Source organism: Myodes glareolus, chromosome 14, assembly GCF_982192425.1.
Source record: "Myodes glareolus chromosome 14, mMyoGla1.1, whole genome shotgun sequence".
NCBI lineage: Eukaryota > Metazoa > Chordata > Mammalia > Rodentia > Cricetidae > Myodes > Myodes glareolus.
The window spans coordinates 61295487-61311959 of record NC_142039.1 but is presented as its reverse complement, the minus strand read 5'-3'; the positions used below and the strand labels follow the sequence as shown (position 1 = coordinate 61311959).

Sequence of the window (16473 nt, the reverse complement as noted above, 5' to 3'; positions counted from 1 at the left end):
TTGGGGAGACAGGGATTATTTTAGGTGGGTTCTCGCTGGCATTGGAACTCATGCTCTTGTCTCAGCATCCCTTCCAAGCTGGGATTGAAGGTGTGAGCCCCCAGCCAGGTTTATCCCCTCTAGTGATTGCCAATGGCCTTGGACTATCCTGCAAGTCCAACACACTCTTTCCAAGCTTAAGTCACAGCCCTGGCTAGAAGCACAGCACCCGCTGACCCCCAGGAGTCACACTGGGGCACCATCACCTACAGGGGAGTGCCACTTTCTACCTCAGTAGCTGTGAAACCAGTGCATTGATTGTTGTCCCCATGGGTGTCACACTAGGAAGCTGTGAAACAGTGGTGACACCTTGACTGGTTCAGGATGACATTGTCAGGATTGTCCACTTTAGCTAGCGCTAGAAATAAATTATATACTCCAGTGAACTTGGAAACTTATGTGTGTAAAGCTAATCTAACTTCTACCTTCTCAATAGCACAAAACATTTACTTCTGTCTGGAACTGAAGGGCTTCTCTAGCCTCCTTTGTGGATATTTTCTCCTTATCTGGCTCTCAATCCTCAACTTGTGCAAAAGTTTAATTTCCATTAATGAACTTTAGTTTGTCATCTTAGAAGTCTCTCTACACTGGTTTACTGTCGGCCTGTTATGTTTCTGATTGTGCCGCCCCTTACTTTTTGTAGGGGTCTATCTCACTGTCTATGAAGCCCAAGGTTCATGATACATCTATCCCAGGCTGCCTCACTCCTAAGATTTCTTTCTTGGCTGTTGGTGGGAGGTGGCTTAGCACCAGTCCTGAGAGGCATCCTGCTCTGACCACTCAGGTCAGTGGCTCTGTCTCCCAACTCCTGGTGAGCTGCCGTTCTCTTTCTACCACTGTGAAAATGGCAATCCTAATTTTGGTGTGCTGGTCTAGAAGGGAATTTCTTGACTTCCTACTACTGGCCCATTAAAACAGTTCCTACATACCCCTGCATGCTGTAGGAGTACCCTGATCCAAATACCACCCTCAACAAACAAGGGGTTGGGATCAAAGGTAATGAAAGATGAGTTAGGGCACATTTAATGTCATTTGGTGATTGCAGGAGCTGGGAGGGAATAGTGTAACTAGCCTAATGATGAAACTCACCAGGCACCATGAGAAAAAAAAAAGTGTCAATTTTTTTATCCTTAGAGCCCATGGGCAGCATGTCATCCATGGAGGTGAATGTGGACATGCTGGAGCAGATGGACCTGATGGACATCTCTGACCAGGAGGCTTTAGATGTCTTCTTGAACTCCAGTGGAGAAGACAACACTGTACTGTCCCCTGGTTTAGGTAAGAGTCAAATCACTTCAACTTAACATCTTTCACGAACCCATTTTCCCACATGTAGGTAAGGCAAATTAAATGCAGATTGTTCACTGTGCTAAACTGGAGTATCCAGGTTTACTGCCTCCAGTCAGTTACTTCTAAGCTAGCTCTGCCCTTCACACGGCAGTAGTATGTGGAGTTCTGATTTCATGTTCATTCAGCAATCGCTCACCAAGATCGTCCAGGACTGTGGGGTTTGCACCCTTAAACCTGAGCAGCTCTTCTGAGTAGCCAGTGTTTCATTCATGTACAAAAGAGAAGGGCAACCCTCAGGTATGGGTCCTGATTCCTCTGACCTCACCCTCTTCTCAGCCCTCTATAGAGATAGGAATCATTTAGTCACAGTGACCGGTTATGTGTAAAATCTTTATTCCTTGTTAAGTCCTTGCAAAATTGAAGAATTGCTGAAGGCTCAGTAATTCTGAGTTCATCTTAGCACTAATATACAGGGATTGAAGGAGCTTTAGGATTATCTGTGCTGTGCATGGCTTATGGCTCTTAGCATATGCCCTTACCCTTTAGCACAGTGCGTAACAGAATCTTATGGGGCTTTAAGGGAAAGCCCTTAAATTTTAACAGAATTTTATGGGGCCTTCTCCAGTGTCACAGGTGCTCATCTGAGCACAGAACACAAGGAAGCAGCCCTGTGGTATAGTCTCAGACAGTTGTCCTCAATGGCGGTTTCCAACTGCAATACCTCAGAGGCCTTTTCTACTTTCTTCAACAGAGCACGAAACCAACCCCTGTGAGAAGGAGATGACTCTTCAGATTCCAAATCCCTCAGAACCAACTATCCAGCCACCTGCCTCACCCTCTGCCTGTGCTGACCTGGACACCATTGAGGCCCCCCTCATCCAGTCTGACGAGGAGGAAGTACAGGTGGACACTGCCTTGGTCACATTACACACTGACAGAAACTCCAGCCCAGGTGTCAGTGATGACAGTGACTCAACTCAGGACAGTTAGATGACTTGCCAGCTGTGTGCAGAGTCCTCCAGCAATGCCAGGGTCTGTAGAGGTTTTTGAATTTTCTTTTTTTACACAATTGCTAATGGTATGTGAGAATCATTGGAGAAGAGCTCACAATAAAGCTGTGGACGAGCACGTGGGGTGTATGAAAGGCTTCTTTGACAGGTGCTTGCAGCTGATAGGACCAAGCAATCCTAAAGGAACACAGGTATGGAGGGACTTGGAGGGGACAGGACCTAGACCTGTCCAGGTGGGCTGCATGCCCTGGTGTAGCGGGGGGGGGGGGGGGGGGGGAAGAGAAGGAACAGCTCTGCTAACATGATCATCATCACAAGCCAATAACACTTTGGCTTGCTCCCCCACAGAGCAGGAGCTCCTGTCCCCACCAGAGCCACAACAGAGTGGCTAGGAAATGCCTCGGTAGCTCCACTCCCTGGCCAAGGAGGAGACTTGCAGCCTCTGCCCCACCAACCAGAGAAGAAAATCCATTCCCTTCCCTCACTACCCACAAGACAGACAAAATGTCCAAAAAACTTTTTATTATTAAACCTTGTAGTACAAACCTGAAAAGTAAACAAAAAACTGGCAATAAACCACACGAAGTCCTCCCTTGAGGGAGGGGTGCAGAGCAGCGCTAATAAATTAAATGTCAAACTGTAAGCCATAGGCGAAAGTTTACTGTCAAAAAGAGGGAAAAGTACACAGCAAGGCCATAAAAACTGGACAACCACATGGGAAAACACTCGACTGTTGTGTAATCGTTAAATATTCCAAAACAGCTCAGTCTTCTGCAACAACAACCACCAAAGTGGATCCTAGGACATTCCTGGCAGTCACCACTGGCAAGCTCAGTGCAATATGGGTAGCTACGGACTGATCCAATTATGAAACAAAGAACAGCTTGTGAAAACAGTTTCCCTTTTTTATTCCACACATACTGTACACACAACCGGAGAAGGGCAACAGCTACTCCATTACCATGTTTTGTTGTTGTTGAGTGATGTAAGCAGCACTTATAAATGTTACAAGAAAAACCCTGTAAGCATCCAATCCAGCCGATGAAGAAACTGAAATGTAAGGCTTTTCTTCATCTTTTCTCACCCCTCCCCTCCCCCCCACCAAGAAAAGGCTCAAGTATTTAAAACAATTTACAGGAGTATGTACAAAGGGGATGGGATTCTTTTTTTTCTTTTTTTGTTAAAATATGACAAGAAAAAATAGACAAGATGAGCACAGATGTATTTTCACATTCAAAAACAACTGCAGACTTAGTGGCTCTAATTGTGTTTTAAACAGAGATTAATGCTGATGTGTGAGAGAGACAGGCAGAGACGGAGGTGGAATGTCAGGAAATTGCACTGGGTGACAGGGAAGCACTTACAGTCAACTACTGGTTTCCTTTTTCCTCAGAGATGCTATTTGAAGGGTTCTTTTTTTTTTTTTTTGGTGGATTTTTTATATTTATTTTTTTGATAAAGTAGCCAACAGCACCAAAAAAATAACAGAATGGATTTCCTAATGAAATCAGGCACAGGTCTCCCGCAGTGACCCTCCAAGGCAGGCAGTCTTTGTCTTCGTCCTCCCTCCTCCTCGAACGGATGCATAGTGATGTGCTGGTATGAGAACCTCGTCACTCAAACCTCACATTTTGCCTTCAGCTGCCAATAACCGCCCAACTAAACATACAAGGCGCTCCGGTTTCAAAAGGTACAGACTCCCCTTACACGAGACAGAAGAAAAGACAGCCAAAGTAAAGCCATTTCAAGTTTCTTTTTTCTGTATGTGTGTGTGTGTGTGTGTTCTTCTATCCCTCTTCCCAATCTAGAAAAATCTGCTCATGTGACTGATGGTTTTAAAATTTGTTCTCCAAACTTCACCCTCTTCAAAAATGGGTTTAAAAAGCCTTTATTCCCCAACAGTTACCAAACAAAACAAAAACAAACAAACAAAAACAGAACAGAACAAAACAAAACAAAAAGGCTTTTGTTAGCCGTGGGGGCAATACAAATTAATACAGCCCCTCATAGGTTTTAAACAGTGAGTGTACGGCAGCTTCCAAACCTGACTGCAGTATCTAGATATCTACGTACAAAAACTTCAACAGTTTAATGCTAAAACAAAATCAGTTCTCTAAAACCAGAAGAAATTCTTCTTTAGAGCTAGTGCAAAGACAGCTTGTATCCTACAGCAAGTACTCCAAACTAGAATATAGTAATTACAAAAAATATATAAGTGACCATGGGTTCGGCATCTTCATGAGGATGGTAGCCGAGATGGCGGCACGTCCACAGTCGCTCTCTTGCGGGGGCCTCTTTTTGGTGTGGGTTTGTTGAGACAGTTCTCAATGCCGCCGTGTTTGCCAGACACTTTGCCACATATCTGGTTGACCAAACTGATGATCTGCTCCTGCCAGGGTAACAGAGAGAGAGAGCATTAAATTAGTACAGCAGAGGGGTTCCAGGCAACAAACATTACCTTAGCATGAGGACTTATGCGTGTGTGGCACCAGACATGGGCAGGCTTTCTAAATAGCTTTAGGATTCAGATGCATAGGACTTTTGAACAGGACAGGGTGACACCTAAGGAAGCTAGAGTGACCTTTCCATTGCTGAGAGTATATACAACTCCGTCTTACAGGAGGAGCTGGACTCCCAACGCCCACTTCTGCTGCTCGTAAATGTCTTGTAAATCTAGCACCAAGGAACCTAATGCCTTTGACCTCTAGTGTACTGTACCCCCATATATGTAACTTAAAAAAAGTATTTATTTTTGAAAAGAATTTCTCCCAGCCAGGGGGCAGGCCATGCCATCTCCTGGTTCTGCATCAAATGGTCGGGGTAGGGAAGAGAGACACTGTTGCAGTTATCTCTTGAAAGAGTCAATGTGAGAAGAAAAACAAGAACAGCAGCCAGCTGCCCCTTGCTCATCACTGCAAGGGGTGAACAAGCCCAAGGCAATACTCGAGAGCTGACCCTGGTGGAGAAAATTAGAAAGCTGGCGGGCTGACCAACTCTGCAACTAACTCCCCAGGCCCAGAACCAGGGTTGAGTTAGCCCACCCCAGCATCCACCGCATGTGTCATCTGCAGAAGCCAAAGCTGGAGGATCTCCACAACACAGGACTGGGGTGTGGAAGGGTCAGGGCTGGAATCCCTAGCACATCTGTCATTGGCCTGCACAGGAGTGCCCATCGGTGGGCTGCACAGGACCTTGAAATAAGAGCATGTGTTGATCCTACAAACTACTTTTCCCAATCAAACTAGTTGACATCAATTCAGAACTGTCATTGACTTCCTTAACTATAGCAAGCCTCTGGTGGAGGGAGAGGCTGTTAAGTACATTTTTCCATCCCCATCAAAGTCAGGGACTAGACAGACATCAGACCACCAGATAAATGTGATGCTGTACTTTCAGGATGTTGGTTGCAGTACAATGTTGATCTACAATACAAATATAAGACCAGGTGGTCTTCCACCCCACTGCTCAGCTTCTAGCACATTCAGGAAAATGATTCCAGCCTGCCCTAATCATGTGCTCCGATGCACAGTCCCTGGTTGTGCTTGCTGTGGCCAACTCTGGGCCCTGGCTGGAGGGTTTTAATTTTAAACACATTGTAATATTTACTGCTCAAGTAACAAAGTAGGAACCACAGAAGTGTTATCGTCACTGAACACAACAGGAGTAAATAGACCTGCTTTCTGCTTCCAGCCTTGTAACATGAGTCTGACCTACACTTGACTCACCCTTGGCAAGCCTAGGACAAGTAAGTAAAGGCCTTGAATTTGAATGCACTACTGTCTATCTGATCCAGCCTCTGGGAGCACAACCAAAGAGGGAAGTGATGGGGGCAGAAGAAGAGACAGAAGGCAGAGCCCGGGACAACATGGATAATGTGCTACACAGCCAGTTACAGAGCTGGGGAACACACAGCGGTGACAGTCCAAAAGGTGACACTGCCTGAATCAGAGCACCAGGTTGCCAAATGTGCAGCACCAGGCAAACCAGGATTGGCACATCCCATCCCATCAGAGGACTGGAAGCTGTCGGCCAAGGAGACAGGAGTATGTGCTGTGAGTCTGGGGACGGCTGCTTGAGATGTTCCTTGACCCAAAGTGGGGTTAGAAGAAGTGGAGAAACAAGAGCAGCTTCAGCCAGAATGTATCTCAATACTGTTGGGGTGGACAAGGCAATAAAGTGTATACACTGTATCGATAGTAGAAATTAGAAGACCACAGGTAAAAAGATATGGACCGGGGTTCATTTAGCAGCTGTTCCCAACCTGTGATTTCAGACCTCCTGGGGGGGTCAATCCTTTCCTGCATATCAGATATATGCTTATATTATGGCTCATGACAGGAGCAAAATTACAGTTACTAAAGTAGCAACAAAAATAATTTTATGGTGGGGGTCACCCCAACATGAGGAACTGTATTAAAGGGTAAGAAACACTGACTTAGAAGGTGAGGTAGATGTGACATGTAGAACTTAAGGCAGAATCCCATATTGAGAAAAGAGAAAAAGGGTATGAAGCTGTGGAGACAGTGTGGATCACAAGTGGACTCGATTCCCAGCAGGTAGGCAGCGCAGGAGGCCATATTCCAGGGCTGCCGGGGAGTTGGGCCCCCAATATAAAGCATTCCACAAAGACATAGAACATGGACTCAATGGTGAGTGAAGGGGCAGCCACTTGTCCAAATCATGCAAGGGGCATCGCCATCACATACACACCTGCCCTGACTCAGGGATCACTTCAGAGGTACAGAAGTATGTTCACAGCATCACAGTCTGCAAAGCAGACATGGGACCCATCTCCCAGGGATCAAATGATCCCTTCCCACCATAACAGCACACAATCCATAGCAGCAGAAGTTCCTAAGGCAGCTCTTCTGCATGTCTCCTGTCCGTACAAACAAGGGTCAGGAGGCTGCAGCTCATTCATATTCAGCATCTCATGAGGCCTCCACTCCAAGGACAATGTAGACTCTGGGAACAAGTATTTCATACTTAAATGTTCTGGGGCTAGCACAACCAATGGCTGCAAAAGGCCAGGAGAAGCAAGACATAATCTAGCAGCTGCTAGCAAGGAAGCTTGTTAGTGAAAAGGTGACAGGTTCATTGAGCAATGCCACCCTAAAGGCCAGTGTCACCATTAGGATACCCCAGCCCGAAAGGCAAAGTGGGAGAAAGCTGTGGAAGTTGCTTGCCTGGCCAAGAAAGCTGACAATCATTCTGTTGTGTGCAGAACCACCACAGGCTGGTAGTGCAGCCAATAGGCAATCAGTGCCAGAAATGGCCTTGGTGGCCACTTTTTCTGATCCACATTTAACAGGCTCAGGAGACAGGAAAGTGCTCTGTGGAGAGCTTGAGTAGCCGTGAAGGTAGAGAGTTGATTCCCAAAATGCAGTTATCCAGGCAGGTGCCATGGTGAGTAGCCCTGGAGGGCCGTCTGAGGGGACAGGCACCTGTGCAAGAAGCAAACCTGCCATGTGCAACAGGCACAGAATCTGACAAAGGTACGAGCACTTTGTAGACTGGGCACTGAGGATCTGACATGGGGGTCAGAAGACACACTACAACTCAAGCTACCATCTCTCCATTCTAGACATGGATGGCTAGTGTCAACCATAAGTCCTTTAGCCTCCGATCTGCAAGCATGGCTAGGCCCTGAGCTAATGTCATCTGTGCTAAGAAGGCCTCTGTGGTACCCAGGGCCCTGCCCAAGTCAGAACTGACCTCATCGTAGCGGTACATCAGCTTCAGCCCACGGCAAGACTTCTGTTTCTCCACATGGCGCAGTGCACACTCCAGACAGAACACAACATTCTCGTTTTCCTGTACCACCTTTAGGGAAAGGATACAAGCTGAGTTCAAGGAGGGCTGTCTACACACATTTCCCCAAGCCAGTGGTAAGTGACAACAGTACAAACTAATCAGGAACCATGCAACAGGGTCTGAAACAAGGTGGGGAATGAGGCAAGAAAGGAGCAGCTCCTGCCTTAGCTCTCCAAGCCCGTCCAGATGTATGCATCTCATCATAGAGATGGGACAAAATATACTGGTATTGGCCTAGAAGGCTTAGAATTCAGACTTGGGGAGTTTCTGAGCAAAGTATGTTGGCTGGGCTCCTATAATATAGTACCCCTGAGGACATGCATGCTGCTGCCTCCCAAGCATGTGCCCTGCTACCTGAAGTCACATGAAAAGACACTGACACTGGGGGGCCTAAGAAGGGCCCATGTAATCTCACCCTTTATGAGATCTCAGGTCCTATCACCTGTATGTTACAATAAATAGGAACAATGGTTCTGACACTTGGGTGCAAATATTTGTTGGGCTTTTAAAAAATATTTTAAAGGCCTTTTTTTCAGAACCCTACATGCAAACAAAAAAAGAACTGGAGCTAATCACAGAGTTTTGAGCAATGTAAGTTATTAGCATTAATAAAACTCCATCAAGGTAAATCTTTATTGCCAGCCTTACAAAATCTAGAAACACAGATGAAATACTTCTGGGTATGTAGAGGATGTCTTTCAAAATGTTTAAGTAAATATGGTGGAACCTAGGCGGAATAAAAAGTAGAGGGGTGGGGGCGGGGCACCAGCATTCTTGATTTCTGACTACAGATACAAGGTGGCTCTGTGGCCAGCTGACTCTTGCTACTGTGCTCTGAGGAGGCCAGGAGCTAGATGAATGCTTGGTGTTGGGACCCATGGTAGGTTTGCACCGAGCACATAGACTCACCATGGACAGGTAACACAAATGCTGGCAGATCTGGCACCTCCTCTCTGACGTTTCCAGCTGCAGCCACTTTCGAGGCTTTTTCTTACCATCCGCCACCATGCTGTTGCCATCATGGCTGCCATAGCGGGCAGAAGAGTGAAGGCCAGCCTCAAACAGCTGCCTGCGCTGCCGCAGCTCTGTATCCCTGTGTAGGGGAGTGACAGGCACCGTGAGAAGGTTGCATGCCCACAATGGACACCTGGTTCTTCCAGAGAACATGCCATGACCCCTTTAGACTAGACTTGCTCTCCAAGACAACACAGACAGGCCATGGGGTAACAAGCCTAGCAAACCTTCCTAAAGCTCCAGCCAGAGACCATATACTTCAGACAAGAGAGCCATGGGGTGACTGGATTTTGCTCAAGATTACAAATATTCTTCCTCAAAGCCAAGGACAGATTTTTTACCTATTTGGTAGTCCTGCCCTTGAAGACTTTATCTAGCTGGTGGGCATATTTATGTTTCCCACCAATATATTTCCCCAGAGAGGGAAGCCTCAAGAGGATTCAAGTGAGGTCAGAGTGCAACACAGAGAACCAGGTACAATACACACCCTGTCCTTCATTGACTGGCCATTGTGAAGCTGAGAAACACCTTCAACACGTGTGGAATACAAGCTGGGCACTTAAGTGGACAAACTAGCACCACATCAGAGTCGAGTGATATCGCTGCCTACATGCACGATGGTTTGTGTGTCTCTATCTGGAAGAGAGCCCCTCTTCCTGTTACCACCCCAACACTAAAGCCTAGAGCAAAGTATTACAAAAAGGTGGGTCCACCATCAGCCATAAAGAGGAACGACAGCCCGAGAGATCACACACTTCATATTGGCTCACCAAGAGCTTTAGAGGCCCAATACCATCCAGGAAGACAAGAGGGAAAACGGCACAGAATAAAAAAGGCTTCCCAACATCTAAGGGTCTGCAGTTCTGGGAACTACCACCTGCTTACTCAGCCCTGTCCTGCAACCTGTTGCATCCCCTGAAGTCTTGGGATCTCGGTCTACAGTACCTGAGCTCGTCCAGAAGGGCTGAGATGGTACTGAGGGTGGGGCCATTTTCCTTTTTTGCTTCTGCTTGTGCAATCTGGTAGAGCAACTTCTCCATGGAGAATGGCTTAGCTATATGGCGACGCTTCATCTCCTGAAAGAGGAGTCACCTTTACGAAAGGGTCTATTTCCACGAGTAATGAATGAGCAGCCAAGGTTCATAGTGGCACGTAGGCTGTGTGAATTTCTAAAGTGGCAACTGGACTTGGATTATCGCTATCAGCTGTGCAGCCATTTTGCTTACCTGGAGAACAGCACCAGATTCCAGGGAAGTCCTAGCTAGCACCTCATTGCCAGCCAGGAGGCAGCGGCACAACCCAGAATGAGTAGAGATGTTCTATGTATTCAGGTCCAGGATTGCCCTGTGTGTATCTGTTTGGCTTCCCCACAACTGTGGAATGGCTAGTAACGGAAGTCAAAAGCTTTCATGATAAAGCCTGAAAAATCTTTCCTAGAGAAAACTTTCCAGCCAGCTCTTGAGGATCTCCACATAACAGTGCAGTGAAAGGAGCTCAGTGGCTAAGGTTTTCCAACATGAACGTCACACTCACAGTGCATCAGGCCTACACAATCCTACAGCACACCTGCACTGCTTGCTTACCTTGGCAGTCTCAAAGCCCATACTTGTCCACTGGGTGGTAGCAAAGTGCACTGTTTCTGAGACGCTGTAGCCACAACATACTTTGGACACAAAGGACCCCGGGAAGCAGACAACAAACTGCCCGCTCTGCTGCACAGTCCTGTGGACCTTGATCCCCTCTTTACACAGCACCTCTGGGGAGATCTGCAGAGATAACACAAACTGAGATATGTGCCCACTTTGATCAGCCAGGCAAACCCATGCCTCATGGTATAAGAACACCAGCCAGGTTATGTAGACATTCAGTTGATAGGGAACCTGATGGAGGGGCTGCTTAAAGAACCAGATTATAGTTCTCCTTCAGAAAATAACAAAAGCATGAGAAACAAGCCTTAAGAGGTTTCTACCATAGTTCCTTCCTTCTTAGGCCCATAATCCCGTTGGAGCACTTCCTTCCCCACCCAGCACTGTCAGGAGCTGTACCCTGGAGGACGCCCAGCCCTGACGTGTGGGTGGACAACAGACCTACCATGACATTGCTCTCCAGCATCTGCAGCCCTGGGGTACCATTGGCCTGCAGCAGGGTGTGGACCACGCCCTCCAGCTTGTTCTCCTCCTCAGCAGGAATGCAATACCTGGGATGATGGAAACACAGGAAACATTTGGTGGGACCTTTCTCGGCATGGACCAGCCTCAGCGAGGGCAGCTGAGCTGTAGTGTTGGCCCAGTGCCCTGCTCTGTCACTGTTGGCTGCTTCTGCCCAGCACAAAGCCAAACCACAAACACTGCCTTATACACGTGGCTCACTTTATGCAGACCTGACCCACAAGGTGAGCCAAGAAAACCTTCAAGGCAAAGCCAGATATAGTTAGACCTCCTATAAATCAGAAACACACACAACTGCATCCCCCTCAGCTTATGTTGAGTTCTCTGACACTGCAAAGATCTGTCTGGCTCTCAAGCATAGGAACATGATTTGATGCTGTTCCTAACAAGAAAATATGGGTACATGGGGCCCCCTAGCCAGGGCAACCAGGGAAGACCTGAAGCTATCAGCCAGGAAGAGATTTGGGAAAGAACCAAGTCCAGTGTGCACAGACAGCTCATTTCCCAGGAAACTAGGAAATCAACAGAGACCTGGGGAACTCTCACTCTCTCTACCAGTGTGTCAGAACCCAGCTTGAAGGGATTGTGGTTACTAAAACACCTAAGAGAAGGAAGATAGAGTCTTAACATGGGAGCAGAGAGTGACCATGAGGAACGCTGTGGGTCTAGGACATACATGCTAAAGCTTATGGAGCCATCAGTGGGAGAAAAGGCAGTAAATACAGGTGACTCGGTCAAAGGGAGAATCTAGACCTCACAGCAGTAGCAGAGATTGAACATTTTCCTGCCTCTATCTCAATGCTTCACGTAAGAAAGTGCCAATTGTACCACCAGATCCTCCTGGGTCACATGGTTATGAGTAAAAGTAGGAACAGAAGCCTATTCATGAACTACAGGGAGCCAGCTGCAGGACAGGGTCAGCTGTCTGAATGACTATTGCCTGAGCAAAAGGCTAACATGGTAGACTGGGGTCTTAAAAGGCCCCGGGGCTGCTGCAGACATCAAATCCCTTATCACCACTGATAACACGGAAGCAGAGACAGATCTGTTGGGCCTCAGTGGTAACTGCCAGTGGCTCCTCCTCCCTCAGCTCCACACAGACACAATACAAGTTTGGTCAGCTACCCCAACATTCAATAGTCAATTACACAGTTTTATCTCTTTGTGTCAAATCATGGTCTCAATTGCTGAAAGAAGGTACCAGTCACATTTTTCTTAAATGTTTATATCATTTCAAAGCCATTATTAATGCATGATTGAAATACTGAGTTTCTAATATACATTACTTGGAAGAAAACCATGTGCCATATAGTTCTCTGATCATATCCCTGGTTCTACTTTTGTCTATGCTGTTATGAGACCAAGAAAAACAGCTCACAGAATTTTAAGTTTCAAACCCTTCAACTACACATTCAAGCTATTAAAAATAACCTGCATGGGCCACTTCAAACTTGCAGTGCTGAACAGTTTTATGTCAACTTGACACATCTGAGAGAAGGAACTTCAATTAAGAAAATGCCTCCAGAAGATCCAGCTGAACGCAGGCCTGTAAGGCATTTTCTTAATTAGTGATTGATGGAGGACACAGCCTATTGTGGGTGGTGCCATCCCAGGGCTGGTCGTCCTGGGTTCTATAAGGAAGAAGGCTGAACAGGTCATGGAGAGCAAGCAGTAAGGATCTCACCCCTCCATGGCTTCTGCATCAGATCCTGCCTCCAGGTTTCTGTCCTTGAGTTCCTGCCTTGGCTTTTAATGGTGAACAATGAATGATATGGAAGTTTAAGCCAAATAACCTTCCCTGCGGCTACTTACTTTTGGTCATGGTGTTTCATTAAAGCAATAGCAACCCTGACTAAGACACTCTCATTTTCACATAACCATGCCACAGAAACACCTGCACTGAGTGGGACTGCGGCCATAGATTCTCAAAGAAAAAAAACTGTCCACAAGGGCGCAGCACTCCACAGCTGCCGGCTGCCCCCTGGCTCGTGACCACTATGATCCGGCTCCACATATGTCGACTCATACCACCAGGCACACCCTAGCAAGCCCCACAAGACACTGGAGATCACACTTAACAACAAAGACTCCTTGCTCAGCAGGTCATAAACAACCTGTATCCCACTCTAGCATACTGCTATCCACATGGGCTACTAAGGAGACATCAGTTGAAGACTGTTTACTTAATAAAGAACAATTAGGCCAATTAGTGGAGATGACTGAGACCAGCATGCCGTGAGACTATGAGACGGGATATCATATGATATGCAGTCAACCACTCCTGCTGCTCCTGACAGGAACCACAGAGCTCAGAGGACCAACAAGAGAGCACACTGCTCGACGTTTCAGCTTCTGTAAAGGCCACTCAGATGAAGCTGCCCATCTAGACGAGTCCCATGGCACTGTGGGAATGCTGCCAAGAGATCAACTCTTAGAATTCCACAACACCTAACGGGGGGTGGGGGGGTGGGGGGTGTGTGTTACCAGAAGGGAAGCAGACTAAGCAGGCAACTCACAAGAGAACAACACAAAAGGCCAAGAATGGAAAACATCGTTTGCTACCCCGCGACCTCCTGTGGCAGAGGTAGAAAGCACATGGTATTTCTTACAGCTGCTGCAGGCTCGGGCCGTTACAGCACCAGTTGGTGGGCTGCTGTGGGTCAGTACTCACCAAATGCAGTCAGCACCAGTGTGTAAGTAGTCGATATATGGAAGGTGATTTTGGTCTCGAGACCAGCATGAGGTAGAAAAGACCATGCCAATATTTAGCCAAGGAATAGTCACTCCTACAATGTAAGAGAAGAGATGTCATGTTAGAGCAACAGTGCTTCAGTGTGACGGCCATTAAAAGTTTCCTCCAGGGGGGAAACGCGGTACCACCTTTCCCACACATACCACACCAAGAAAAAGATGCCTGTGCTTCCCCACTTGCTACACAGAATGAATCCACTAGTCTTACATTTTGGCTGGATAGCTTGTTGACCCTTAGAGCTGGGAACAAATGTGTAAAGCCTGAGGGACAGAGAGGCCTGGCGTGTGTGCCTGTCTACAGTCAGCAAAGTTTCTGGCTTGGGCGGAAAGGAGTCCCTCAGGCTTCCCATTCCAAGACCCAAGGAATTCACAGCAATCAGAATTTGCACGGGATTTTATTTTGCCTAAGTCTTACTGCTTGGCCCATTTATTGTGGCTGCTGGCAAAAAGAGCCTTTAGGATTCGGTTTTAAAAACCCCTTTTTAATACTCCAAGTTAAACTAGGCTCACCAGACTCTTAGATTTTGACAGTTGGGGATCCACATTTTCTTGAGACTTTAATTGTAATCTCCTCCCTCTCTTCCAATGTTGAAATGTCAGTACATGTAATCTGCACCTAAGACACCAGGCCTCTCTCCCAGGCCTTAGGAGAACCAGCCTGGCCTTGTTCTTGCTATGAAAGCTGGGACAGGGGTGCTTATGGTCATGCTTACCAGGCACAGCACCAAGGTGACGCAGGATGGACCCTGTGTTATTGGGGAGGACGGTGAGGTTCCATCCATGCCTGCAGAGGGAAAGATGGGGGCTATAACAGGCTGGTGGGGAAGTACACTATCTAGTCCCTGAAACATGGACAAAAGCCTGGACCATTACCTTGAAAAGGGCTCTGATTTTCCCACCGGGAACCCGCTGCCATGGGTATTAGTGTCCACTTTTCCGCAGTGGACTGCCACATGACAGTCCTTTTCCTCCACTAGCCTCCAGTACTCTTGCTGTAAAGAAGAGGAAGTCAGTCATGGTCTATTTGGTACATGAAGTCCAAGACACAGTTGGAACACTATATCCAGAACAAGGTGTCTATGAATAGACTCCCATAGCAACTCCCGTAGAACCTAAGGCAATGGTACAGCTGTCATCCCTGGGGACACCCTCAGACCCACAGAGTTGACATGTGGGATGATGGCACCGTCAGGGGAAGCCACCCACACATACTGTGAGTGAGTGGAGAAACTGAATGTGGTTTACGCACGCCTGCCTTTAATGGATAGAAACCCTGATGCAATGGCTAAAGCTTGAGGCCAGCACACTCAGGGCCATGGGATCAGTCTGGGCAGCAGGTACTAGAGTCAGAAAGCAGACCAGGGGCTGCCAGGCAGAGGGCACGGTTAGTCTGTAAGGGGCTCAGAGAACTGAATTATGATTTGGGACAGTAATCACTGATGTGACCCGCATAGAAATGTATACTTAAACGCCTGTCACACAAGTGTTTGAGTGAAAGGAATTGTGGATTCCCAAAGCCTAAGGAAAACTGGATGCAGCAGTGTCCATATGATACCAGCACACTTAGGGCAATGAATACATCAATCAAGTAAGGTGCTCACAGGGCACCTGGCCTGGCATACACATCAGTGAGCAGAGACCTTGTGTCAAACAAGGTAGAAGGTATCACCTACAGTTGGCCTCTCTCATCCACACGTGCTATGGCAAGCACAACCCCACAGACAAACACGCATAAATCTTAAAACAGTTAAAACGGGCGAAAGCCATGTTAGGCAAGAAAATCTTTTTGTGGGAATGAAATTAGAAAGTAGTGAGAATACTGTGTGGGGGAGGGGGCCTTAAAGACTTCCTATGTTCCCACCTGAAAAATAAAAAATAAGCAGAGCACCGGCCTAGCACACCGCACAATTCCTCCCTGCCACTCTCTCCAAACTGATCAGCACTCTGCTGCAACTAAGTTAGCATCCTCTGGAAGTTGGAAACATGGTATGGATGCCAAAGACCTGAAAACCATAAAGGTGAAAGGAGAGTACTTACTCCAAAACTGTTCTCTCATCTTTGTAGCGTGAGTGCATGCACGAGCGAGCACGCGCACGCGCATGCACTCACGCTACAAAGGCCTCCTCACAAGAGGGGCCTTTCTAGAAGGCAAAATGCCTACAAACCATAAAGCAGTGCAATCCATTCCTGAATGGCCCCTTGCCCACAAAAAACAGCCTGTGACTCAGAGACTGATTAGAGCTGAGGCAGACCAACAGCCACCAAACTCAAGTAGAGACACAAGGACACATTCCACATAAGCAATTGCCAAATCAAGTCCCTGGCCACCAACAGAGGAAAAGGCCCTGCCGTTTCCATAAGACATAGTTCAAGGCACCAGTCAGGTA

At 47.2% G+C, this 16473-nt stretch overlaps 2 protein-coding genes across 3 annotated transcripts in view; one reads left to right on the top strand and one right to left on the bottom strand.

Annotated features, from left to right (window-relative positions):
• Dtnbp1 (dystrobrevin binding protein 1) overlaps nucleotides 1-2457 on the top strand; it is a 97636-nt gene extending 95179 nt beyond the window's left edge. For both annotated transcript variants that reach the window (XM_048416044.3, XM_048415982.3), the window contains 2 exons: nucleotides 1174-1317; nucleotides 2081-2457. In XM_048416044.3, coding sequence (XP_048272001.2) covers nucleotides 1174-1317; nucleotides 2081-2319 — 383 coding nt within the window. In that variant the 3' untranslated portion in view covers nucleotides 2320-2457. The remainder of the gene's footprint in view (nucleotides 1-1173; nucleotides 1318-2080) is intronic.
• Nucleotides 2458-2846: 389 nt separating this feature from the next.
• Nucleotides 2847-16473, bottom strand: part of LOC125387867 (protein Jumonji) — a 39497-nt gene continuing 25870 nt past the window's right edge. Inside the window, exons 6-14 of the mRNA XM_087896547.1 lie at nucleotides 14960-15078; nucleotides 14800-14870; nucleotides 14007-14121; nucleotides 11259-11364; nucleotides 10751-10933; nucleotides 10113-10243; nucleotides 9063-9246; nucleotides 8055-8162; nucleotides 2847-4728 (exon numbers count right to left, since the gene is read on the bottom strand). Coding sequence (XP_087752673.1) covers nucleotides 4576-4728; nucleotides 8055-8162; nucleotides 9063-9246; nucleotides 10113-10243; nucleotides 10751-10933; nucleotides 11259-11364; nucleotides 14007-14121; nucleotides 14800-14870; nucleotides 14960-15078 — 1170 coding nt within the window. The 3' untranslated portion in view covers nucleotides 2847-4575. The remainder of the gene's footprint in view (nucleotides 4729-8054; nucleotides 8163-9062; nucleotides 9247-10112; nucleotides 10244-10750; nucleotides 10934-11258; nucleotides 11365-14006; nucleotides 14122-14799; nucleotides 14871-14959; nucleotides 15079-16473) is intronic.